General features: G+C 31.6%; 1 protein-coding gene across 6 annotated transcripts in view; it reads right to left on the reverse strand.

The window, feature by feature from the left end:
- The window catches only part of cno (canoe), a 52,459-nt gene that overhangs the window by 21,312 nt on the left and 5,859 nt on the right, over positions 1 to 25,288 (reverse strand). For 2 of the 6 annotated variants that reach the window (XM_015979923.2, XM_008194814.3), the window contains exons 2-10: positions 21,486 to 21,605; positions 17,980 to 18,133; positions 17,788 to 17,933; positions 17,576 to 17,738; positions 17,404 to 17,529; positions 14,065 to 14,313; positions 5,200 to 5,408; positions 1,682 to 1,959; positions 1,462 to 1,608 (exon numbers count right to left, since the gene is read on the reverse strand). In XM_015979923.2, coding sequence (XP_015835409.2) covers positions 1,462 to 1,608; positions 1,682 to 1,959; positions 5,200 to 5,408; positions 14,065 to 14,313; positions 17,404 to 17,529; positions 17,576 to 17,738; positions 17,788 to 17,933; positions 17,980 to 18,133; positions 21,486 to 21,599 — 1,586 coding nt within the window. In that variant the 5' untranslated portion in view covers positions 21,600 to 21,605. Of the gene's footprint in view, positions 1 to 1,461; positions 1,609 to 1,681; positions 1,960 to 5,199; positions 5,409 to 5,469; positions 5,544 to 8,680; positions 8,858 to 13,589; positions 13,793 to 14,064; positions 14,314 to 17,403; positions 17,530 to 17,575; positions 17,739 to 17,787; positions 17,934 to 17,979; positions 18,134 to 21,485; positions 21,606 to 25,288 lie in introns of those variants that run through there. The other 4 variants (XM_015979924.2, XM_015979927.2, XM_015979925.2 and 1 more) reach the window with 4 other exon arrangements.

Below are 25,288 nucleotides of genomic sequence, written 5' to 3' on the forward strand. Positions count from 1 at the left end.
CTTGCCTAAATAAACAATTAAATAGAAATTAAGAATTCAGATAAACAACAATTATTTTACACAATTTTGCACAAAAATAGCATTTAAATGTCGTTTGTCATAACACCAAAAATATGTTTTTGATTAATTAATATTTTAATATTTTTAATTTTATTAAAACATCGTGAGTTATAACTTAAAGGTATAAACTTATAGAATGATAGCCTTTGCTAAAAATAATTACGAATAGCGAAAAAAATCTACTAAAAATAGAGAGATATTACGTAAGTAAAACATTATTAAGCTTTTCTATTTTAAATAATACCAAGAATTTATTATATAGAAAGATTTTATTTTTTCAAATTAAATTAAAATTTTTAAAGCCGATTTATAGAAAGCTTCATTAAACTTCAATGCATTGTTAAAAGTTAATTTGTAATTAGTTTGTGATTGCAAGCATCTGATTGGGTTGCGTCATTACTTTAATCCGGAATTAAATGCCTGATTAACTGATCACGTGACCAAATTGAAACCCACATTCACGAACTTAACTTTTATTAACGCATTAAATTTTAATTGAACCTTCTATAAATCGGCTTAAAGAAAATGTCATTAATTTAATCCACAATTAAATGCCTGATAAACGGATCATGTGACCAAATTAAACCAATCAGATGCCACGAAATTACCTTTAACCACGTATTAAATTTTAATTGAGCTCTCTATAAACGGGTCCTCAATTAATTGTTATTTATTGCAAGAAATTATAAAAATTCCGAAAAAAATCAAATGAATAGAAAACGCTTATTTCCGTTTGACTTTTACTTTATGGTAAAAAATACTTTAGAAGACTCACCTTGTATATTTACCATTTTAGCGGACAGTGTCACCAGTCTCTCATTCAGTGTTTTTTTTAATACGTTTATTTAGTCACCTAAGCTGACAAGGTTTTTATTAACGATATTCTACTATTCAACAATATTGCAAGCTATTTTTTGGTTTTCCACGTTAAATTTTAAAAAGAAATCCAGTTATTTTTCTACAAAACTTCGTCTCAAGTCAACAAATGGAATCTCTAAATTGAAATAAATCACAGGATCGAAATATCTATTCTATCAAAATAAATCTGATTTTGTCAGAGACCTAAAAACCACTAATAATTCGACACTGACACACTGATCCACATTGAATCGTGGTATAGAGATAAACAATACAAAACCACACCCGGATTATCTGCATAGTGATTACGGTGATATCTTAGATTATTTTTATTGCAAAGATTGGTGTCAGTAATATTTTAACGAAAACTTCTTCCAAGTAATCTTGAAATGATTCGCTTAAATAATGCCTGTAATAAAATTGCAAACGGAAGTGCAGCCTAGTGAACTGCAAAATGTCCTCATGCGACTATCCTAGTACAATAATATCACCACAAAACATTCACAATAAGAGGCAAAAATAATAATAAAAAGCCCAACTGACCTATTTTCGGATGCCGATCCGAGCGACCTGTTATCCTCTCTGGCTCCACTGGCCGTCGAAATCGTTTCAACATTTCCTTCCAGATCAAACGTCGTTTCGATATTTTCCCGAGAGGGCTCAGTAGGACTGAGAGCTCGCGGCGACCGGCTATATGATCACAAAGCAACGTAAAAAAAACAACAAAAAAAAAACATGCACATGCACTAGAAACTAGACGTACCTATCGTATATCCTGGCATTATCCATAACGGCTGGATGCCTCATTCTGTCTTCGTGAACCGGATCTAGAAATCGATAGGTGTTGCTGTTGCCAAATTTAACAAGACTTCCATGGTTTAAAATTGTGGTTTGATGGATGCGCTGGCCATTAACGTAGGTATGGGCGTCCGCATGACAAGGTGTCAAAGATGTCACCCCGTCGGCGTTGGTGATGACGCAATGCCGGGGCTGGATGTGGGGGCCGTAGAGCTGCAGGGCGATGCCGTTCGCTGATCCCACCTTACGAAAAAATAATAGTTTTGTGGTTGTTGTAACTGAAGTGTTACTCCCCCCGACTCAACGCAATGAATATCGGCATTGTTCAACAGCCATATGACCAGCGGATGAGGAATACCAGACGTTGATACGGCCCTCGATATCATTAAACGCAGCTAATTTAGATAATTGAATAGTAAGCTATTGGTTAAAAAGGCCGAGCGCTCCCAGATGAATTTAATGAATTTTAATTACACTCACGTCATAACGTTACCGGCGAGCGAAAATATGTTGTAAGTAAAAATTCAGTACTGTTCTGAGGATTAATGCAATTAATACAGGGTGGGGCAAAAGTAATGTAACAATGTAAATTGGCTGCCACTTCGTTAGAAATGAAAAAAATGAGTACTGTTATCTTGGAAAGATTACAAAAACATATAAAACTGATGAGTTATGACATTAAGTTAAAAAAATGTAATTGTGCAAATGACCACCTCCTGTGTTTGTGCAAATTTGTGCTCGTTTTGTTTGCTAAATATTTGGCTCCAAATCAATGATTTCTTTTTTAATGTTGATTTTCAAGACTTGTAAGGTTTGTTATTTGTTGTGGTAAACGCGAAATTACAAAAGAAAACCAAGAAAAAATTGTTGCACCGTCAGATCTAGCAATCATACGACCCAGAAATTGGTCAAACAAGAAGTATAACAATAATAATGCGTTTTTCGGGATTGTATTGTATATTATTCACAACTAATTCTCTATCTGTCAACAACATAAGTATCAAAGCACAATAAGATTTGACGCTGTTTGCCAAAATTATGACACAATCAAATGATGATATTACATTTGTCCCACCTTGTATAATACACACTACTCCACTCAACTCTTCGACAAACTCCAAAACTATACAGACTGTTCAGATAGTTATATGGCAATGCTTTTGTCAATAAAGGGTCGTTTTATCAAAACTATAGAAAATTATGGAGATAAGTAGAAAGAAAACTTTGACAGTTGTGCAAATATTTCAAAGGGTGACGGTAGAACTTAAAAGAAGTGAAAACTTCCGTTATCCAAACGTTTACAGTTATTGAGATATAAGAGGATTTTGGTCGAATAAATTTCATTTTTACAACTTTTACTGTGTTTTTTTTTTAATTAAACTACATAATTTTAATAGATAGTAATGTTTTATAAAATATATATTTGTATTTTTCGAAAAGATGAAAACTTGTTAGGTGTTTTATAATAGGTCTCGAATTTTTAGTCGTATTGTAAAAATTCTGAACTTATTCATTCCTTACAATTTACTCAGTCCTTGAGAAATAATTAATAAGCGATTTATAATACTCCTGATTTTACAATTACACTACGACATACACTCGTACAACCTAATCTGTTAGGTCACTTAGGTTTTACTCAATGAAAATATTTTCAAGATTTTGATTACTGGAGTTATTTTACGGTAGTTTTTCCCTTAAATTTTTACCCGTTTACGAAATATTTAGAGTTCTTTATTTTTTTAATGTCCACCTCCAATTAAAAAATCGATAAGTCTGCCATTTTTAAAAACTTTGAAATCGTTTTTGGTCATTTTAAAGCGAAAACTTAGACCTTTCCTTGGGTGATTTTAAATTTCCGAAAAAGAATAGAAACTAAATTAAGTTTGCAGAACATTAAATACCTTTACTTAGTTTTTTCACTAAGAACTAGCGTCATTAATTTAATCTACAATTAAATTAACCATTTTGACTGGTCCATTCGCGTTGTTAACTTTTGACAACGAATTGAATTTTAACAAATGTCGAATTACAGAACATTTTAATTGCAATCAAATATTAATTCGACAATAAGCTAACATTGTTGAGATTTTTTGTCAATGCAACTTATGTCGAATTAGTTTAATATTTTGAAAATTTTAATTTCACTTTCTGTAAACCGACCCTAAAAGGTAGAAAATTTAGTTCTACCATACTCCGTACCTTTGTTTAAAAGTTTTCAAGTAACTGAGAAATTCATTAGCTATAACTCCTTTTCTCATATGGAAATAAGCGAAACTAGAGAAAAAATGTAAGAAATCAAAATTTTTCAAATCAAAATTCAGTGAATTTATTTTCTTTTACAAAAGTGATTACAAAATAATAAACGAAAGTTGTCGTTTATTTAATCATAAATGTTTCTTTGGCAAACTATGCATAATTAGCTGGAGTTGATAAAGATAATAAAGTATAAAAAAAACAATATAACTTGAAAATCATCAGTATCACAGAAAAAATTCTCGTCTATCTAGTGAAATAAAAATTATCGCCATCTCATTTGAAAAAAATTAGTTATAAGTAGGTACTTGAACTTGTCCAAATTTAACCTTAAAACTTTGGAATCTATAACATCTTTTCCAATTTTGAACAACTGAAGAATAGACAGATCATTTTCTAAATATAATTTCAAAATCCATAAAAATGGAAGAGTTACCAGTTTTTTTAGTGAAAGAAACAAATCCAAAAATGTTAAAAAAAACAAATATCTTGAAAACGGCAAAACTTTGGTATAGGAAAAGCTGATACAGACTTCCTTAGAATAAGTTGACTAATCCAAAAACGCAGTGCTTTCCATTTAAAATAAGAAAGTTAATAGCGATTCCTAAAATATCCGGAAAAGTTTTTTTTTGAGTAAAACTTAACGGATTATGGCTGAGTACCAATTTCCAGATCAATATCGTTATTAAAACTTCCAATACTTCTAATGTGGGGTTTAGACACGGAACAGCATTTGTTACAAAAAATATTTCCTTTTTTCACTCAGCGATGCAAATTAATGTGGAAATATTCGTGAGTTCGTAAAAATCTGTGCATTTTATTAGAATTTAAAAATAGAAAAACAACTCCTCTAATAAATTATCAACAGCTTGTTGAATTATATTTTCATAAATTGCACTTGTCTTGATTAACATAATAAACTTGTTCTATAAACAACCTGCCGATTACAATTCTGTTAAAAACACTTAATGATTTAAAAATATTTTTAGAACTCTGCTTTAGATGCCAAATCGACTATTTGCACTTGAAATACTTGTAAATTTTAAAAACTAGATCAAGTTTGAAAACAAATCTTTTGGTCCAATGAAACTATAAAAATTCGCAAAAAGTTTCGTTTCTAGGCCTGAAATCGACAACACAACCAAAGATTCTCAACGATCTTGTCAACTAGACAAGAAACGCGTCAAGTTTTAGATTATTCTTTGTGGTTTATTAACGCATTTTACTCACTTCCATGACATCGTTTGTGAGTCGGATCGTCCTGGCGGTGTCCCCCGGGTGCGGGGCGGACCCATCTGGCCCCAATTCGACCAAAAGGGCCACAGCATCCCGAACATCTCTCGGATTATTGGTGTTGGTGCCTAGCGCCCCTGGTTTTTTCTTTCTTTTTCGGGGAGCGCAATCTGCCGGTCGTCTCCTAACGTGAAACATGATGGAGCCTATAAATAAAAATCGAGATTTTAAAAAACTAACAAGAATAATATGGAATAAATAACAGACCGAATCGTGGCACAATTTTAAAGGCGTTCATAACGTTGACAATGACACGTCCGTTGCAAGTAAAACACTTTGCACGTGTGGATCAGAAAATAGAATTCGCAGCAAATCTGAATGCCTGTATTTACAGTTTAGGCATTTTAGCAACCTACTTGTCGGTGCGTAAATATTTAACTTGCAACTTGAAGAATAAACGGGGAAAAAGACGACAGATACTGCGTATAAAAGATTGCATTCGAACAAATCAATATCCACACATATTGGAAAACTGTGAGACGTAAATAATTACTTTAGACTTTCCTCCGATGAAATGCTCCTTGGAGTTATCAGTGTTTCGCTTCAGCGAATTGGGCAAAGTCAAATAATGTCGAATCAACTTTTCACAAACTTCAGTATAATAACGGTTATATTTAGCTCAAATTAATTGATTACTTTCTCATTACACCCATCCCAACTTTAATTTTCCAGGCAGGCAACGGAAATTATTTCCATCCCGCTTTTTAAAATACCATTCGTTCGATCACATTAGCAATGGTCAAATGAGTGCCCCTAACTTGACCTACTCTTTACATGGCACACCAAGTGAAAATAACTAAGTTTAACTGTTAAGTAAATAAACGGAAATTACACATAAATCTAATTAACAAATATCCAATCGCCCATAAAGAACCAATAACATATAAACCAACTTCAATTAAATTCACTCGCACCGCGACACTGGTTTATATTACGGGTTAACTCGGAAGGTTACCCCGGATTTAATTTCTTTCAATTGAATTATGTTCATAAACGCATTTCATAGTTGGTGGACTCAATAAAGCGTAAAAAATTATACTTAAAGAATATTTTTTGAACAAATTTAAAAATCGAACAGCTTAAAGTTCAAGCTTTGAAAACGATTAATCATACGTATTGATTTCTCCATTTTTTGTACTTTAACCTTTAGTGCAGTACAATACCGTACACTCAAATCTAGTTCACTAGATCGAAGCCCAAAAAAAATAGGATGTGCCAACAATACGAAAAAAGTCCATAACTTTTAGCCGCGTTTCTGCTGCATATTTTAAAAATATTGCGGTATATGTACAAGTGTCCCAATATTAAAAAAACAGCTGTTAATACTGATAATTTTTCTGTTGACTTGTATTGGTCGATTTTTTTACAAAAACAAGCTAAGCTTTTTAAAAAAATATTACACAAAAGCTAAGAATTCTAGTAAGTAAGAATTTCACCACTTAAAAGTTCAAACTTGAATCTGTACCAATTATTTAGCTCATTACAATCAGAAACGTTGAAAAATTAAGACATTTGTTAAAAGCTAAATAACTTGAAAAAGTTAAATAAAACACCCTATTTTTTGTTTTTCCTTCACAAAAATTGTTAGTGTCTGTCTGAAAATAAAATTTTAAATGCTTAAATTTAATAACTAAAAAGATATTTGACTTCAGAAGTTAATTTTAGCAACAATTCACACTATTCATGAGCATTGTCTTTACCAAAACCATAGGATAACCATAAGCAACTCCACCACAGATCATTTGCTGGAGTTTATACAAGGATTTTAAACTTCGCCATAAATAGTAAAATGATAGTAGTAAAATAATAAATAAAAATAAAAATAATAATAAAAAATTAAATGAAACTAATAATTAAAAAAATAATAAAATTAAAAAAAATAGTAGTAAAATTTGAGTTATTTCATTGTAATAATGTAGCATTAAAGTTATTATTAGAAAAAAAAATCCCTTTTTGAGTACTGTAACAATGGTTAATAATTTTTTTTATGTTTAAAGTTAAATATCTTTGGGGTAATCAGGAAGAAACACTTAACTGTTAATGTTTTTAGAGAGTTTTTTTAGATGCAAAAATAAAAAATAGTGTTCCATTTAAAATTTTTAAGTTATCCAACTTGCAACAAACCTGATCATTTTTTTATCTTTTTGATCGTAAAAAACTAAAAAAATATTATCTTTAAGTTTAAACTTTTTTTTTAATAGTGAAAAGTTCCGCTTTTCTAAAATTTTTAGTTCTTGTGTAATACATTTTTAAAGAAAGCGTATTTTCGTCAAAAAATCAAATTATTTCAAAAACTAAGCGAAATCGACCAAGGACAATCAGTGTGAAAAACTACATACAAATATGCAAAAAAATATAAGGTGTTCTATTAAAAAAACATAACTTTAGTGTTTTATAATGGGACAGCCTGTATATTTGCAACCTGCAGAAAAACGCAGCTATAATCTAACAAAAAATAAAAAGTCAATAATAAACAAATTATGGAACTTTTTCGGATCGTTAGGACAGCCTGTATTTAAAAATTACGAAATTGAAAGAACTAAAAGGATCTGAAAACACGCAAACATTTTTTCAATCGAACGGTCTATTATTTAATTCCGATAGAAAAAATAATAAAGCGTTTGATACAATACAAGATTGATAGCTTTGATGAAAAATATAGAAGAAATAAATGGCAAAATTGCACGTATAAGTGAAGACATTGTCCGGAGCGAAGAGCTTAATGCACTTAGCTGTAATTACGTTGGAAAAACTTTCAGACAGATTGCCATTGTCAATTTTAATTAAAACTCAAAAGTTCATGCGCAATGTGTTACGACACAACTACAGGAAAATATATAAATAATTTGACATTTCTGAGTTCCACATGCCAAACCCGTTCCGGGAAAAAAGTGTTATTACCCAAAATTGTTATATTTAAGCACCAACCACGCAAAAAATAGACAATATTTAATTTACTACAATTTTGACGTCAAGTGTGTTTTAGCTCGTATATTAGTTTTCGCTCTTTGCAGTTTCTCCTGTAATTCTATTGTGTGAGTCGACGTATCACACATCTTACGTTAGCTGGGACAAAACATGTTAAAATTATTGTTCACTTTGAGTTGAGAAAAATAATTCAATGCAAGGATTTTTGAGAGAATGCGGCAAATTCGATCTGCCTCTTTGACCTACAAACGAACAAAAGATAATTAACTGTTGCAAATAAACAACAGAGAATTTGCGCTTCGCCGATTTCGCTCCAAAGTGAAAAAATCCTGTTAACACACGTTTAAAAAATTCGAGGATTATTAGTTCACGTGTCTGTCGTTACTTATTCATGACCAAGGTCCAATTAAAATTTAACTGTGTTTACCGGGCGTCGAAAAAGCCAAAATCAATAGAAATTGAAAAAAATGAGACTCAAAAAAAGACGTACCCAACATGACTTCGCATTTGGCGTTCCGGAGCCGCTTGTAGGAGCGAAAACCCATCATTTTGGCGCACTTATTTAAACAATTATTGCTCGATGGATGTAAAAATCACAGTCATGAAGATGATGGGTTGTGATAAATGGTCAACAACAGCACGTTTGTTGGAGAATGGTGGCGGCGCGTGATGAGCCACCCTCAGCGGCTCGGGATCGACTAATACCTCTACTATCAACGATAATTAGGTTTGAAGGCACTACTACATGGCATGCGGTGACGGCGGACAGGTTATAACCGCCCACCCCTATTGACAGACTCTCATCGTTCAAGTTCACTCCGAGCCGGTCTTTTTGTTTGTATTTTGATGCAGGATACGAAACGAAAATCATTGATCTGTGTGATGGATGGACATGATTCGGCATTGGAATCCCGAGCGGGTGTTCCATTTAAAAATCTTGACCTTTACAACGTCGTTTAATACAATATTTAGAGACATGGTACAATAGTACGCATGCACGTACTGTCTATGAAAATCATTATTTGTGTATAAGAGCGACGAAGATGAATGCACCTCTTATTGAAATTAGATTGCGCATAACCATTATTTATGGAAATTACACTCTTGATTATTTCCACGATGTATCATTTCGGGGTAAATTAGAAAAATTGGCTTCTAAAGATTTGAATTGCTTGCTTGCCGCTTACACACAATAAGAAAAGTAACTTCTACAATAAGAAAGATACTCCGACAACTGACAAAACACTTCAAAGCTCTCGAATCTTACACGCCTCGTGAATTAAAAGCAAGTTGGGGATTCTTTCAAGCGGTTCGTATACTTACCGTTGATTACTGCACAGATTCCAAAATAAACCTTTTAACATTGCTTCTTATTTTCAACAAAAACTTATCAAAATATTTGCTGATAAGTACATAATAACACTGGTATGCAAAAAATAATGCTTCTGAATCGAGATAGTATAGTAATGTATTACATAACTTTTTTGTACTGGACTTTTATATGAATCTGAATTACTTAAAATTATAATTATAAAAATGTAATTTTTAAAAGAATATTTGACAGCAAATGTTATAATTCGTACCAAAATACTAAAAATCATTAATTCTAAATTTTATTTACATTAATTAATTTCACTCAGTGGTTTTCTTCCTTTTGATATTCACCATTAGAATTTTGAGGTATATTACCTAATTATTTTGATGAAACTTTGTAAAAGGTTTTTGGGAAACAAACCTAAGGAAGCTTTTTATAAGAATTTAATTGCAGACTACACCCTTTTTAACTGTTGTTCCTGAAAAGGTAAAGTTTATTTCAGAAATGTTAGCTGTAATTCAGTATCGTAAGTTGTTTTTCAGATGACGTTAATTATAATTCATATTTATCATCTGTATTTACAACTCAATACAACTTATTCTTTCTGAAATACAAATTACAACTTCTGCATTACAAAAAATGTTATCTTAAATCAAAGTTACTAATCTGAAATTCTATTGACATTTCCTGAAATACTCTTAACTAAACTGAATTACAAGTAGTTTTTTTGAATCAAATTTACTACACTGAATTACAGTTGACCTTTTCTGAAATACATGTTACTAATCTGAAATTCAATTGATGTTATCTAAAATACAATTGAAAAAGATGTAGTGTATTATTAGTTTTTAGACCATTTTCACCTTTTCAGAGAAAACATGTCCGTGTAATTTTTCTGCTTACCGTGGTAATTCCTGGACATTTTTTTAAATAAATTAAACACTTTTCGCTCTCTGACACCTCTAAGAAGTCTCCAAGTTTTCACAACAGATAGTTAAAAAACAAGTATTTTCGGGAGAATTCAATTCATTTTTGCCAAATTTCTGATAATGTAGATAGAAAAGTATAAAAATCTTTCAACCACAAGGCTATACAGAAAAATCTACGCACATTTTACGTTGTAATCTAGCATTAGAGGCATTTCACGTGAAGTGGACAGCGAAAAAAATTCGACAACCTGAAATTCCGTTACAATTGTTGTCCTGATGTCCTGAATGCAAATACGTGATGATTTTTTGTGAGAGACGTATTTAAAAATTATAAACTTCTAAAAATTTACTAAACACAGGGAGTAACGAAAAAATGAGGACCTCTATAAACCGTCTAAAAGTTAGAGGGTGCCAAAGTTCAAAAATTATTTTCGATGTTATTTAACTTTCTAATGAAAAAATCGATTTTGATAAAATTTGGTAATTCTAAAGACCCATTCTTTTGAACAATTTTTGTAACTTATAAATTTTTTTATATTACATTTATTATTACTGGTTTTTAATTATTTTTTTTAATTTTGGCTTTAGTTCCTTTATGTGCGTGTATGTTAGACAACAATAATGTAATTAGTTTCACAAAATTAAAAAACAACTAATTAGAATCTACACTGCCGTTATGCAAAAATTATTAATTACAATTATAATAAGTAAAGTAATATTAAATGATTAAATGCTTTTTTAAAACCGATTACAATAATTGACGAACTTCCAAAATGATGACACTTCTACTTAAGTTATTTTTTTATTCCAAAACTAAAGTCGATACAAAAATTTTATCAGATATTTTTTTTCAGAAATAAAGAGTCTCTCGTTTAAAAAAAGAATTACACTAATCAGACAACGTATAACAAAAATGTGTCCTAAAATGTGTTCAATGGTTGATAGGTAAGTACTTTACAATAACAAAAAAACAAAAGAAATAGCATCAGAACATGTGGTTTTGATGACAAATTACTTGTACCAAATTTCATCTAAATCGATTATTACATTTGGAAGTTACTAATAGAAAGCGAAAATTATTTTTGAACTTTGGCGTCCTCTACCTTTTAAACGGTGCAACTAGGTATAGAATTAAGTTGGGTTAAATCGTTTAATTATGACTTGGAGAATCTTCGGTTTCCTTTTGTCCCCATTTTTTCGTCACGCCACGTATTAAGCATAACGTTTTTGTAAACTGTTATTCAAATTAAGCAATGAATAACAAAATATTTAAAATGATACTTATAAAAAAATTCACTGTTTTAAAATCAAATTTAATTTTTTCTCGCGTAGAAAACCGGAAGTGAAGTTTAAAATCCGGATTTTAATAACGTGGACCACATTTTTTATTACTTTGATTTCAAAAAATAGCTTAGAGTAAATCGAATTTACACTACAATTCACAAAATGGGATCTCTATTCGTTTAGAATATACAGTATTTAATGTACACAAAAGCGCGTAATTTCTCGCGTAAACCGGTCGATCACGAACATTAAGTACTGAATCTCCTAAAAAATAGAGATTTGCGACTTATATTATAAAATCTATATATTATAAGCTATTTTTTAAAATAAAAAACTAAAAAAAATAGTCAAGTTGCTAAAATTCGGACTTAAAATTTCACTTCCGGTTTTCTAAAAAGAAAAAATTACAGTGAATTTTCTATATAAGCATCGTTATAAATATTTTGTTATGGATTAATTATTTGATTAACAGTTTCCGAGAACTCTGTGTCTCGCACTTCGTAATTTTTTGAAGTCAATAACTTTTCAAAAAAGTCCCATACAAAAAGATCATTATGTATTTACAATCATGCTTTCTAGGATCCCAAATATGACCAAATTTCAGGTTGACAAATTTATTTCACGTGAAATACCGCATTCAAACAACTGTTTGTGCAACGAGATAGGAAGTGATTTTTTCCATTCTAGACGTCAGATTTTTTTTATAAAAGCGTCTTACACGTGAATCAACGAATTTTACGAACAAATACGTGACATGATATATAAAATTAAAAATTCTCCTCTGTTCGATTTTCCACCGTTTACCGTGACACAATCGAATAAACCATTAATGTGTCTTGAAAATATGTATGAGGGATTAGCTTAAATTAGTCCATATGTATTTCCATAACAGTTTTGACCGCCAGTGAAATAAAAACTTGTACTATTTGCATATGTATGAAAAATAATTATGCAAATCATTTGCAACTTATCAAAAAATCCCCTAAAACGCCCAAATGGTATCACCCCCTGCCATGCAGTCAAATCGTTGCTGTTTTAGACATTTCTAATTAAAAATTCTTCAAACACGAGATATTAAATAAACAGAAGTAAAAAGATTCATAAAGCAATGTCCGGTTCTAGTTCACTCTGCTTATGTTTCAAACAGACATAAACTTTAGTTAAGACCAGCATTAAAAACAGCAACGATAAAAATAATAAAAGCAAACAAGCACAAAAATAATAATTAAAAACAAATCTGTTTTATTGCCTGCTCGTAACATTGTACGAACAATAGACCAAAGCAAATGGAAGTTGGAAACGTTTTCACCGGTAGAAAAATTCAATAACGTTGTGCCTCACGGAAGATCTCTATAAAAATGCTCACAGTAGAAAATCGTGCAAAAATTTTGAAAATCATTACTGACTTTAGAATTAACTTCACATTCAATTAATATCCATTAACCTTTAAAGTTTGCTTTATACATCTGCCAACATTACGAGGGAAGGAAGTCAAGCAATTCCCTTGAAACCGGATGCAAATAATGCTCTCTTTATTCACCACTCCTCTTTAACGTATTTATTCAAAATACCCAAGGCTAATTACATTTAGAAACGGATCAGCCAAAATGCAGTGGAATCGCCGATCAATCATGAGAACCCCAACAGGTTGCACTGTTAATTAATTATAGTCCATATTCCACGTCGGAAACGTCATCCTCCGTCTAAATTTTTCACATTCGATCAAATATTGAAAATAGTGAGCATCGCGCGTGACTGGTTTTCGAAAAATCAACTCGATAAATCAGCCACTGATGCAGCGGCCGGCGAGCAAAACTCGTTTGACTCGCTCTTATATGCATCTAACAACACAAAGCAGCACTAATACGTACGTCTGATGCCCCAGTCCATCATCTTTCAACGAAACTAGCATAATATTCCGGGCCGGAACACAATCAAAACACTTGAATCACTGTCCGGAGTCACCGGACTCGAGCGGGATTGGTCCCGGATTAATCTACCGATATTGTCCATATTGGTCCTCAAGAAACTGAACGTTCCACGGCGAAGCTTCGCCGAGAATGACGCACTGCTTGAAGGTACGGTGTGTGCACCCAAGCATGCGCTACTTCAGGACAAGAGACCCTCACCCACGCAGAAAAGGTAAGAAATCTACCATTGGCACAACCGGGTTATTAACCGGAAATCGGCTTGGTTTTTTTACGACAAAAAAGATACAAATGAACAATTCTGTGACTTTGATGTTTGATTGAACCGGAATCGGAAATCGGGAAAAAATTAAGAGGATCACACAGTGCGCCACCTGTTGTCTCTTCAGTCGAACGCAGATTAGTTATCTTCACTTACCGGTGTTTGGCGAGTTCATTAGAATAGATAAGGGGCATTCGTCATCGTCGAGGACGTATTCAGTGTCAGGGACTCCTGGTTGTTGGGTCACTTGGACGAGACACCACTGAGATGGGTCTGTTTTGTTGAGACCGTATTTTTCCAACATTTCCCGGACCACAGCACCAGCGCAATCCCGCACTGAGAGGAGGAGGGTTTTGTAAGGCACGTCTTTACATAAGGCCTCGCCATAGATTTTCAAAGTGCCACCTAAGAAAGAAATTTTAATTTAAATAATTACAATAATTTACACAACACACAATCAATCGATTACACATTTGTGTATGCAAGTCCTTATCAAAGTATAAGACAATGCGTTAATAAAAAAATTAAGTGTGTAAGCGTTATCCACACCTAAAGCAAAAATTTTCATGTTTATTTATTTATTTATTTATTTAATTTTAAATACGGCAATCTAAATCAGATTCTAGATCAAAAATGAGATAAATTTGTCAAATTCTCGTTATTTTTTACATTCAAAAGTCAAAATAACAATTGAATGTATTTGCTGCTAAAAACTTTACACTTTTTCTATGCATGTAAACTTTTTCAGAACGTTTCTACAATTCCCTTTAGTTTAAATTAACTGAGTAAATACTAAGATGCTGTATAATAAATTTCTATTTATTCTGCGTAAATTGTAAAACACACGAAACTTCAATGCTGTACTGTGTAAAAAATATATGTAAAAATGTCGTTAGTCTCTAAAAATCTTTATTGAAATAAAAATTAAAAATTTAAATTAAGGTGATTTGGGAGATAGCAACAATCTTTGTATGTATGTGTCTAAAAGTAGACCAATTTCGCAAAATTTCTTCAAACTGAGTGCAAGTGGTGTTATTTTTGCTAATGACGAATACTTAAACACGTTTTTCGGCTAAAAACTGATGTTTTATCGTAATATTTTGTCAAAAGTTACGTTATTTTTTCCCATTTTCTTAAGCATTTTAACAAGTTGTTCGCAATTATTCAGAGGAATTACGTCAAAAGAAAGTCGAAAAGTCACGAATTGGTTCGAAAAGAGTGTTATTCTATACCCATTTAAACGCTACTGGCCTACTTAACGTAATTTCACCTATTGTAAACTGTGTACTGCCTCTTACAGTTTTAAATGGTATTCTCAGGTTGAATTGCTTAATGTTAGGTACTAATTGTTAAAATTTGTTTTACCTATTTCGTAATTTTTATTTATTTTTATTCTTTTATATACAGGCTGTATCAGAAATACGTGTCCTAATTTTACCACGTAATAAAACTTAACAAGTACAACTTTTCATAAATATAATTTTTTGCAAAATTTATTATTTTCACTGCTTATCTACTTTCTTTTATGCAAACAAGCCGATCAGTGTTTAATAATTAGTTTGTACTTTTTATATTCATTGTTGTTTTACATTTTTTAAATTGGCCGTTTCTATCACAATTTTAAGTAAATTTGCGAAACTTTTATTGAAAAATTAAACACAGAAAAATGTTTTTTATAATTCTAAGTTGAATCCTCGGCTGCATCTACTTAAAGTATGCCTATTTTTACAGTATTTCAAAAATCTCATAAATCACAAAAATCAGCGTCTGCAATTAAATACTTTATATTTTTCTTTGAGCGTGTGATTTTTATCATTTTTTTTACAATTCATTATAATTAAAATTGGTTAAATAATTAATTCACTAACGTTAGGAGGCTTTTACAAATATTATTATTTTTATTGTTTTTAAATAATTCAACGTAATTTTAGAGATAGAGCCAATTGTTTAACGTCTATTTTGTACACAGCACCATTTATGCATGATCCTATGATATTAGAAATCATAAATTTTTTGTTAATTGTTATTTTACAGTTATTAATAATACGAGTGCGAAAACACAAGCTTAAAGTTTGAGAGCTGTCGTATACGCTCGTTGCATACCTAGACACCAGAGAACTTTAAGCGTTTTCGCTTATTCGAAATTCGTTATTCAATTGTTGAAATCGTTATTTTTGTTGAAACATTTTAATTTAAAACACGTTGCTATGGGAAGCGTGATTTAAAATAGTGAAATCACGATGGTGTCGAAAACGTGTTTTAAAATAGTGTTTATAATATAGGATTCAGAAGGCTTAAAATGTTACCAACAAAAAATATTTTTATTTAATAAATGTTTAAGTATTACGAAGTATTGTAGATACATTCAGAAAAAATTCACATGGATATAGAAAAATTTAAAGTATATTTAAAAAAAACGCCGATTATTCGTTTTTAAGATTAAGATAACAAAAATTACTTTTAGCAGACTTATTTTGTATTTTTTCTAATTTGTAAAAACATTAAAGATTTCTTAAAGCAATTCAAATGAAATGGAAGATAAATACGTTGAATTAATTTGCGTAAGTAACACTTGCAATCAATATTTAATATTACAGAATATTACAACAATCGATTACGCAATATTATTGTTCTTATATGGGCGCACAGACGTAGGTTGTAACTCGACCTCACAATTTATGGTAAATAAAATACAAACAATTGAAATTATTAAAGTTTTTTTTTAAATAATGACACAATTTTTTGGGTAAAATAACATATCTACCTGAAATTACTAAGAAATTTTGGTGTAGTTTGTCTTTTAGCAGTCAAAAAATAATCTCAATTTTTTTTTACATTTTATTCGATTCAAAAGCGTTTTATATTCAATGTTGCCAACTTGGACGCTCGGAATTTCATCTTTAGTTACGTGCACATGTGTTCAAGTTTATTCCCTAATTCATTACTATTTTATTGCAAGAACAATTAAAAACAAACATTACTCTAGCTATTACTTATCCTGTAATGAGCCATTAAACAATGATGCAAGTAGCAAATCTGTCTTGATATTATAAAAGCCATAAAAATTATCAATTAGCATTAACATTGCTGCCATATCAAACACCCACTTGAAAAAACAATTAAAAAACTATTAATAAAATGAAAATTTTAAACGTTCAACGACTGCACTCGAAGATAAATATTTGTAATAAGGTCCATTACGGGCATAAAGATTGCCTTTAAAACAAATTTTCCTAAGCCAAACGCCCAAATTCAACCTTCTAAATTACATAATCTTTGAAAGGAATTTTTATTAATGCTGTTAACTGGACTAAAACGAACTTTCTGGTGTTGAACGTTCAATCATTCTTTTCATTAGCTATAATTGTCTCAATCACTAATCAATTTAGAGATAATATTAATTAAATTGTTATCGATAATAATTAACCCGCTTTTCGCCTAATTATCGAGTTAATTATGCATTATAACAATTAACTGAGAGAGCTAACAGCCTACCCGTATCAGGCCCTCCATCCTTCGACCTAAACTGCTGCAATTTCTTTTCCAGTTTTTGTTGCCTCCGCCGCCTCATCACCGCCTCCGGGTTCGAAATCGAGCGCGTGAACGACGTTTCGGGCAATTCTGCAAACACTCATCTGTACCGTCCAACAACAAACCCACCACAAACCTGTATATAATTTTTCCGCAACGCCGTCTTCCTTATCGTTAATATCACCATTTTCGCTTTTCATTCTCGAGAGTTTTTCCTGTTTCTTCAACTGCTTCTTTTCTCGCTTCGATAATTTTCGCCGAAAACTCGCATTCGAGTCGAGAGAACCGACCGAGTTGGTCTGAAGTAAATGAATAAAACTGGGATTTTTGCAAAATTGGAGTATTTACCGTTTTGTCGTCAATATTTTTGAGGAGAAACCGTCCCTCGCGGTCGTCCACGTGCCAGTTGAGCTGCACAAGGAGCGGTTTCTCGTCGGGAAGCATTCGTCGTTCGGGGCATCCCTCATGGAGTTCGTAGAGAGCGTAGGAAGGCACTGAAAACATGACGTCAGTGAAAAAAATCAGTGCGTTAGTTCCTACCTGATAACATTCTCATGTCGGGTCGGAATTTTTCGACCAAAGTTCCGATCACGTCTTCCACAGTGGCGTCCGAAGCCACTCGTATGCACTTGGTGGCGACTTTTTGCCCCGAGTCTTGGAAGTAAAATCGCATAACACCGTGGAATTCCAAGTCCTAGAAAAAATAATTATTCATTTTAAAATTCCCATAATTAGTTGCATCACAATGAGAGTGAGCGTATTGGCGATAAACCGTTGGGAGCAATTATGAAATTTTTGTACCGTTGAGACGTTTCAAAATATTTCCACAATTTATCAAGAATTTGAAACCAATGCGGTCGTTGTCCTTTACCTTGCGGAGTAAATAGTAACCCACTATAGGCATCATAGTATTTAAGACACGCCTCTTTCGCACTGAACAGGTGCTGAAATTCCTCTCAAATGATAAACATATGTGTTGTTTAATCATGCGTTTTAAACACCCTCTCGTCCATAATGATAAGTGTAACAGTTCTGATGCGGTCGAAAGACTTTGGAGACTAATTACATCATTTCATTTGTAACGCTTGAGGGCGCCGGCGAAATTTTTCGTTATTTTCTTTCTCCGTGTAAACATTATCTGATTTAAATTGCAGATTATATTTTATTTGTGAAAGTAACAAATGCATCAACTCTTCACCTACTTTCGTCATTTTTCTGGCGTTTGTATGTTTCCAGGTTTCTCGGCGTAATTGCCGTGTTTAATGGCTGGAATTTTTATAACAAACATAGCAATCAAATAACTTAGAGAAAAGTAGGAAAATGGATAAAAATACTACAAGAAACATTAAATAAAATTAACATATTTATTAGAAAGGACAGTTATTTCTGTTTTATTTAATTGAAATTGAGACGAATTCGTACAAAATTAAAATAAAAACGATTGTTATGGATTGGTACAATTAGAAAATAAAAAAATTAAAAATGAGATACAAAAATCCTTTAGTTCGTTGGAATCCGTATTTGTTATTTTCTTTTTAACTTTTTCTGTATGTTGTATGCAAAATAAATATTACAAACATGGGTAATTACAAGTAATTATAAGTATTTCCTTAAATTTAAAGTAGTATGTACTTCAATAAAATCACACGTTTTAATTAAAACCTAGTAGAAAAAGGTTTAACGTCTTTTTTCTAGATAATTTTCTAAATTATTTGTCTTTCAAAGTCCACAAGTTCCAATATCAAATATTGAAATTATTGTACACACGAAGGCACGAAATGATTCATTAATATTTAGTATTGGCTCATTCAATTACTCATTTCACTTTATTTTACTTTAATTTTTTTAAATAGGGAAAAACATAAGCTGATTCACGTAGGATGACGTTTTTGTTATACCAACAAATATTTATCCAAAACGATGTGTTTTTTTTTGTTAGTAACGTTTTAAGCCTTCCTTTTTATATCTGAATCCTAGATTATAAACACTATTTTAAAACACGTTTCCCATAGCTACGTGTTTTAAATTAAAAGTTCCAACAAAAAAAAATTAATAACTCTCGCATACGCTCATAAGAAAACGCTTAAAGTTATCGGATGTCTAGCTATGTAACTCGCGTACGCTCGTTGCATAACGACAGCCCTCGAACTTTGAGCTTGGGTTTTCGCTCTCGCATTATTAACAACTATACTGTCCTTACTTTTTGGTTTATTTTTTTATTAAAAACTCGCTGATGTCAGAAAGTTCTGTTAGATCAACGCCAAACGCCAAACCACAAAAATAGGTGCTAAATTTTCATTTGTCAGATTATTTTACTTGATATAGCTTATCTTTTAACAAGAATCACCCTTATTTAACAAAATAATCAATTCATAATGTGGTTTTATTAATAAATTCGCTTTTTTCTGTTGAATTAGCATCACTACCGCGAACTCGGCCGATTTGTTAAATGAAAACTTAATTTATTTAAAAAGTTTAAACCTATTTTCCGATAAAAATTGCTTAAAAACTGGCGTAAATGCTTAAATATAAAGGTAAAAGTAGTAAAAAAAAACTGTGTATTAAAGTTACTGATAAATAACGAATTTTAAATAAATGATATTACGAGTATTACAATAAAGTTGATCAACGATAAAAATGAATTATTTTTGAAACGGTTTCCAAAGTTGTTGGCTCATGCTCATGCAAATTTTAATTTTTTGATAAATTTTCATATTTTATATTTCAAAAAAACTGCTAGAGACTGACTGATAGCAAAATAAAAATAACAGTACTTTACAGTACGTCTGTCACCTCAGATATGCAGTTGAACGCTGACTTCAAAACTGCAAACAGATTTTTTATATCAGCTCTAGTTTTTGAGATAAAGGTAACTTGGGTTATGATTTCTTTAATAAAAAGGTACACAGTTTTTAATCATTTACTTATCTGTTGTCCCAGATTTTTTTGCTGTTGGTGTCAACAAGCCAACAAAATTCTATCACCTCTAGTTTACGAAATATAGATAACTTATATTAGCATTTTTTTAGGAAAATGCACATAGCTTTTTTAGTCATTTACTTGTTGCCTCAGATTTGTTTGTTACTGAGTAACTGTTGGACACTCATTTCAAAACAGCCAACAGTTTTTTCCTATTCCAGCTCAAGTTATTATCAATTTCCGTACTTTTTCATAAGCTCTAAAATGGAAACTCGAGCTGAAGGCCTTTGGAGTTCAGATTTGAAAGCTAAACTCCAAAAGTATGTAGGATCAACTGTAACATTTACAACAGACAAAAAGCGAAATTTTGTAAACCAGTTGATTTTTTTATTACATAAAAACATTGAAAAATAATAAAAACTGAAGAAGTTTTCGAAATAAAGTTGGAGCTTCCGATTTTTTATTAAAATACGACTTTAATAAAAAAAACAAGATTTTTTACTCTCAACAGCGTATCACTGAGTTGCAGCATCCTGTATATTTTAGTGACTAAATGAAAGAGGTCGCTAATTATTTAAAAAAAAATTAACATATTTTTCGTTAAATAAAATGCAGAACTTGTAAAAAAACTCAAAATTTTATTTAGTCCGATTTTCCAAAGACATTTGATTTTTTCTGATTTGCACAAAGAATTAAAAACATGCTATTGCTTGACTTGAGATCAATTTGTTGCCTAATTTGGTTAAATTAAGCCAGAAACCGTAAAATGGTTGAGGTTTATGGCAACATGAAAATAAATTCGAATAAAAATTATTATATTTTTTAAACCGTCACGTTGTCACAATAAATTGGAGTTGGGCCACCTGTTGACCTAGCTTCTCAAGAATCAGAGACCTCGCCCTAGTGAGGGAACGGGAGACACGGTCGGTTGACCTAGCCCAGCCCGAGGAAGTACCCACGTCGTATTGTCCAAATTCACCCAACCATACTGAATAACTGAACTTATTAGACATTCTCGTGTCACTTCTTCTTGTTTATGCAAATCTTTCAGTTTCGTCAGACAATACGAAAGTAGTTCAAGTTCTTTGACAGTTTTCAAGTAATTTAAGAAAACAAGTTGTGGTTACCTCATTCGGTTCGGATAACTCGAACAGATCCAGTCGATTGGCGTTCCATTGGTTGATAACATTTCGCAGAGCCTCTCGTTCGAGGGCCCTGCGGTCGTTGGCGTTACCATGCATCTACGTCTGAAACAAAAATTTCGAGTTAAGCAACTTCCGGTCATAAATGGAAGGGTTGATACGCTCGGACACACGCCCTCGGCTCCTTAGCCACCGCTAGGATATCCGCCGTGGGAACAACGCTCATTTATTGTGATTTACTCTATGTCAATGAATTTGTCTACCTCGTTACGACCAAATTGTACCATTGTTGTGGGGACAAGGCGTTTTGTGGAATTTTTCAAGCAACAATAGCGCGATCCCTTCAAGTTTGGCCCAAATTTGCATTTTTCTTTCTTGTCTTGACGTTCGTGTCAAGAGTCTTTTATGCAACGAGAGCAGTCCGGTGCATGTGAAATTTGCCGATTTTCAATGTTTGACAAAATTATTACCATAAAAGGCGATTTTGAAATTGCAACGAAAGCACTTGTCGCGAAACCTGGTTAGGCAAGCGCTAGTGTAACTATTGTTTAATTCAGTTTCTCAAATGTTGAGAATTTTATTCGATAAAAAATTGTTAGTGTTGTGCTATTTGTTTAGATGAGCCAAAGATGATTAGATTACAGTCACGCATAGCAAATCCATTGATAAACGGCTAACGAATCTACAAGACCATTCATGTAATTGCAGTTGTAACGACGGAATCATCATGATTGCCGAATACTAAATACAAGCGTGACTAACTTCGTCATTCTTTAATCTGAAACTTGTCTTATTTATGGCTTTGTGCAGGTAAACTCGTCTCAGTCCCCTCAGAGACAAATTTGAAAAATTTCAACAATTTCCGGAATGTACGAATGCAAAGAAGCCGATTGAGGCCCAAATATTTACATTTGTTTTAAGTACTCCCCGTTGATAAGAGCGTGGTATTTAAATATGGGATTTTTTTACGGTAAAAATAAAATCGTTGCATGCAGACATGCAAATAAATCCACATTAGGGCTGGTCATTGCTGGCACAAATTCCACATAAGTCAAGGATATGACCTTTTGGATTTTTGCATCTCAGGGAAACCGCACGCTATAATTATTTCTTGGAGTAATTCGGACCAAGTGAAACAAAGCGTGGTGGTTGACTGTCCTCTTGTCGTAGATAATTAAATTGTCTGTTTGGTTTACGCTTTTTAAACATCCTAATCTACAAGACTGCATGTCATTACACAACCAGAGTATTTCTTTTTCTGATGTAATATTGCAGTTTTATCGAAAATTTTCCCATAGTCTCGAATAACATCCACCGACGTTAAACAGAACACCTCGCACTCCTCGCAGGTTTGTTTACGTCTGGCATTCTTAACACAGATAGGTTATCATTTCTTTAAAACTCTTGGCCATAAATAACCACCGAGATAATGGCTCTTTAATTTATGCACTTCATTTACTGACGGACGGAAAATCTGTCTGACTCGTTTCCTCATCCTTTCTGGTCGAAATTTTCGGATTTCATTTGACTCTCAGTTTTCTGCTAAAACATCAAACATTCGCCACAAACAGATTGAAAAATTATAAAATATGCCAAAAATTGTGTTATTTCTACCTCAAGCTAATTTTTGGTCATAAAACCCGTCAAAAATTATACTCGTACTTTAGCCATCTTGAACTCCAACCACTAATTTCATAAAAAAACTAACTCTTGTACAGTCGAACAAAGTGAAAATGACGCCTCAATAAACCATGGTCGTAAATTATCGAACTGCAAACTTGACGTAGTTTCAAAATAAATTTCTTAGAGGCCTGTTTACAGACAGCGAAATAAAAATTTAATTCTAAATTAAACTAATTCCAATTAAGCTACCACTTATTTTGCATCGACAAACAATGACAAGTTAATTAAATGAAAATGTTGAGTTTTTTTAAAGAACAATAAAAACAATTATACGTTAAATAACTAGCCATTATTAACTGTTTTTTTTTCAAAATAATAGTTATTTATTTAATGAGTTTGAGTGTAAATCGGACGCTTTATTTCACGAGTGGATTTTTAAACCACGAGTGAAAACGAGTGGTTTATCATCCACGAGGCGAAATAAATGAACCGATTTACACAAAAACGAGTTGAATACAACATACTATTCTTCGAAATAGACTCAGCAAGGCTTAAAATTGCTTTAAATTTGTTAAATAATCTGACGTTTCGTACTGAGAAAAGCCAAACAGTTGTCAAAACTTCTTTACACAGGAGAAAAACCGTAAATTTTGACAGCGTCGAAGAATAAAAGTAATATAATTTTTATATGAAATAGATTTCTCTATTTTAAACTTGATTTTATATAACTTATTAACTTATGACTTAAACCATTGTTTATTTGCGAAAAGAAGCTTTAGTTCTACGTCTCCGTTTACCGCTAGTGGTTTAATCCTTTGAGCAAAAAACGAAATTAAAATTTACTTCAGAATTAAACTACATAATTCGAATTAAGTTGCCAGTTATTTCGCAATGACAAACTTCAAGTTAATCGCAATTTAACATTTATTTGCGATTAACATGTTCTGTAAGCCGGCCCTAAGTTTTCTATTGGTTTCGTAATTGTCTTTAAAAACGAATCAAAATTATTTATTTAACCAGAAAAAAAAACAGAACTATTTGAAATTTTTTTAGTTGTTACAAAATTTATTTTTTGATATTTTGAATATGTTTAGTTTTTTTAAATAGTAGATAAACAATTTAACAAAAACCATATTTTCTTAAAGAAAATTATGCATTAATAAGACGGAACTGACAAAAGACAAATTATTATTAATATATTTTTTGTGATAAACTGTTTTCCAAAATTAAACTAAGTAACATATTTTTTATGAAATAGGTTCTCTGTATTTTTAACTTTATTTTGTGAAACAACATACTATTTCAACCGTTTTGTAAAAATTAATAACTTACATATTTTTAGTTTCTGAAATTTTTAAAATTAAAAACTAATTGTTATTAAAAAGTTCCAACTTATTTACGCTTGTGTAGTAACATCTCAATTTTTTTTTAGGTTTGACATCGAAACAAAGTAGATTTTAATCAGTTTATGTTAGATTTGTTAAACTATTATGTGGAAATTATAATTTTCAAAAACTGATGAATTAAATAAACAAAAAATTGCTGACTTTCCATGGTTGTTAAATTTTTCATTAAAAAATACATTTTCATTTAACTTCACGTTTGACAATGCAAAATAAATGGCAACTTAATTCAAATTAGTTTAATTCTGAATTAAATTTTAATTTCGCTTTCTTTTGGCATCCACCGTTTTATTGAAGCGACATTTTCACTTTGTATGACTGTACCTATACTAGTAGAAAAATATAAATGCGGTAATCGGCAAAATAGGTTCAAATAAGGCAATTCTACAAACTAGGAACTGGTGATTTTTTAAAGCTGGTAACACTAACAGTATTATAAAAAAAAATGATGGCAAGACTGAATTAGTATAAATCAATGTTGCCAACTATAATCAATCGCGCTCTCTCCCTTGCTCCCTTTAACAAAACGTAAACTTTTCACCGCCAGGTACTCAACTGTTCGCAATTAAGAGTTTTGTTTATAAAACAAACAATTCATAAAACTTGTAAAGATAGTTAAAACGGTGGGAAGTTTATCACATTGTATCTAAAAATTAACAGCTTTTGAGATGAAATTTTCAAACATTCAATGTTTACGAAACGTTAATAACAGTTGTCAAATATTTCCTTCCTGTTAGCCAACCCTATGCAATTATCTCACAG

This window comes from Tribolium castaneum, chromosome 5, assembly GCF_031307605.1.
Source record: "Tribolium castaneum strain GA2 chromosome 5, icTriCast1.1, whole genome shotgun sequence".
Classification (NCBI taxonomy): domain Eukaryota; kingdom Metazoa; phylum Arthropoda; class Insecta; order Coleoptera; family Tenebrionidae; genus Tribolium; species Tribolium castaneum.